Source organism: Mesitornis unicolor, unplaced genomic scaffold, assembly GCF_000695765.1.
Source record: "Mesitornis unicolor isolate BGI_N332 unplaced genomic scaffold, ASM69576v1 Scaffold39040, whole genome shotgun sequence".
Taxonomy (NCBI): Eukaryota; Metazoa; Chordata; class Aves; order Mesitornithiformes; family Mesitornithidae; genus Mesitornis; species Mesitornis unicolor.
In genome coordinates, this window is record NW_010159612.1 from 1 (window position 1) to 1,882 (window position 1,882).

The 1,882-nt window shown below is 55.7% G+C and overlaps 1 protein-coding gene across 1 annotated transcript; it reads left to right on the forward strand.

Annotated features, from left to right (window-relative positions):
- Window positions 1-414: 414 nt before the first annotated feature.
- Window positions 415-1,780, forward strand: ENPP7 (ectonucleotide pyrophosphatase/phosphodiesterase 7; the record flags this gene model as incomplete). Its single annotated transcript, XM_010187194.1, has 3 exons — window positions 415-477; window positions 681-1,301; window positions 1,519-1,780. Coding segments are annotated over exons 1-3 (946 nt in total), but the record flags the coding sequence as incomplete, so codon positions are not given.
- Between the last annotated feature and the right edge of the window lie 102 nt (window positions 1,781-1,882).

Genomic DNA, 1,882 nt, shown 5'->3' on the forward strand with positions numbered 1-1,882 from the left:
GCTGCAGGCGGCGGGCTAATTAGGCCGGCAAGAAAATGAAATCCCCAGTTGCTGGCAGGAATAATTATGATGGTTCTATTAAAAATAGCGAAAAATAATAGATGCATTTCAGCTTTATTAAGACATTAGTAAAACAGGTCATGCTTTTGCTGTTCAAGCTGGTTCCTTAAGGAGCATCACGAGCCCAGGGGTTTCATACCCCCCAAGGCACAAATCCCACTGCTGCAGTGACCATCGGGGGACAGGGACAGGGACCCTCTTCCCTGCGGACTGCAGCGAGGCCATCCCAGACCCCCATAGACTTTGAGACCTGGCCCAAGACGCGTACCTTTGCCTGTATTCACCTGCCAAATGGGCCCCATTGACTTCCCATAAGCACTTACACGACTGGAGTAAAACCCCGTTAATATCGTCATGGCCAAGGTGGCGTCCAAACGGGTCACTGTTCCCAAAGTTGTACCTAGAGTTACTAACGCCGTGAGAAAACCAACATGCAGGAGAGCTGGGAAGGGCAGTGCTTTTAATTAATCACTCCTAATTGGCAATAAGCAAGACAACCTCATTGGAGGCAGAGGGAGACCTTAGGGGGCTGGATGAACCAACCGCGTTAGGAGGCGGCTGCAGTGACAGACGGAGAGATGCTGAGTTCAGGTGAGTTTATGCAGTGTCTCCACCAACAGGGGTTAAAGACGGGCTCCATCTATTTCCCTGGAGGAAGAGCAAAATACCAAGGGGAAGAAGTGAACATGAAGCTGGTGGAGCCCTTCTTGTTCAACTACAGCAACGAAACCAACTGGAGAGAGAACATCGACACGGTCATGGAGTGGTTCACGGTGAATGGCCTCGACTTCATCGCCCTCTATTTTGGAGAGCCCGACTCGACGGGACACAAGTACGGCCCCGAATCCACGCAGAGGAAGAGCATGGTGGAGCAGGTGGACAGGACCATCGGCTACCTGCGGCAGCGCATCCGGGAGAGCGGCCTGGAGCCAAACCTCAACCTGGTCATCACGTCTGACCACGGCATGGAGACCGTCATAAAGACCAACGAGATTCACATCCGCACCGTGGAGAACTTCACGTTCACGGACATCCAGTTCGAACTCTTAGACTACGGACCCAGCGGACTGCTGGTGCCAAAGGAAGGGAGGTTAGAGCACGTGTATTCGGTCCTGAAGAACGCCCACCCGAACTTGCACGTGTACAAGAAAGCAGACTTCCCAAAGCGATTCCACTACGCCAACCACCCCCGGATCACCCCGCTCGTGCTCTACGGCGACCCGGGATACGTCATCCATGGGGTAAGACGTGCACAGACACCTCTTACTGTGCTTTGGGGACTGCCTCTCTCCTCCCGTCCTTCCCGTAGCACCCCAGTACCCACTCGGCTTTACGCCTTCATCTTGATGGGTCTCCCTACAAACTGGTGGAAATTCCAGCTCTTTGTGTAAAGACTTCACTGCAGGCTGTGCTCTGGGGGTGACGCTTTTGGGCACTCACACCTCCTCTCCCTTCCAGAGGTTCAAGGTCCAGTACAACAAAGGGGAGCACGGGTTTGACAACGAAGCCATGAACATGAAAACCATCTTCCGTGCCGTGGGGCCGGCTTTCAAGCAGGGGCTGGTGGTGGAGCCCTTCGAAAGCGTCAACGTCTACGCCCTGCTCTGCCAGTTGCTGGGCATCACCCCCGAGCCCCACGACGGCTCCCTCGAGATCATGAAACCCATGCTGCGTGAGTTCGAGGGCATTGAGAGCACTGAACAGGCACCAGGAGACCTGGGTGAGCACCGGGAGAGCACGGCGGGCACCGGGAGTGCTGCGTGCGGCTGCACCGGGAGCGCTGGGTGCGCACTGGGAGCGCCGGGTGGGCACCGGGAGCGCT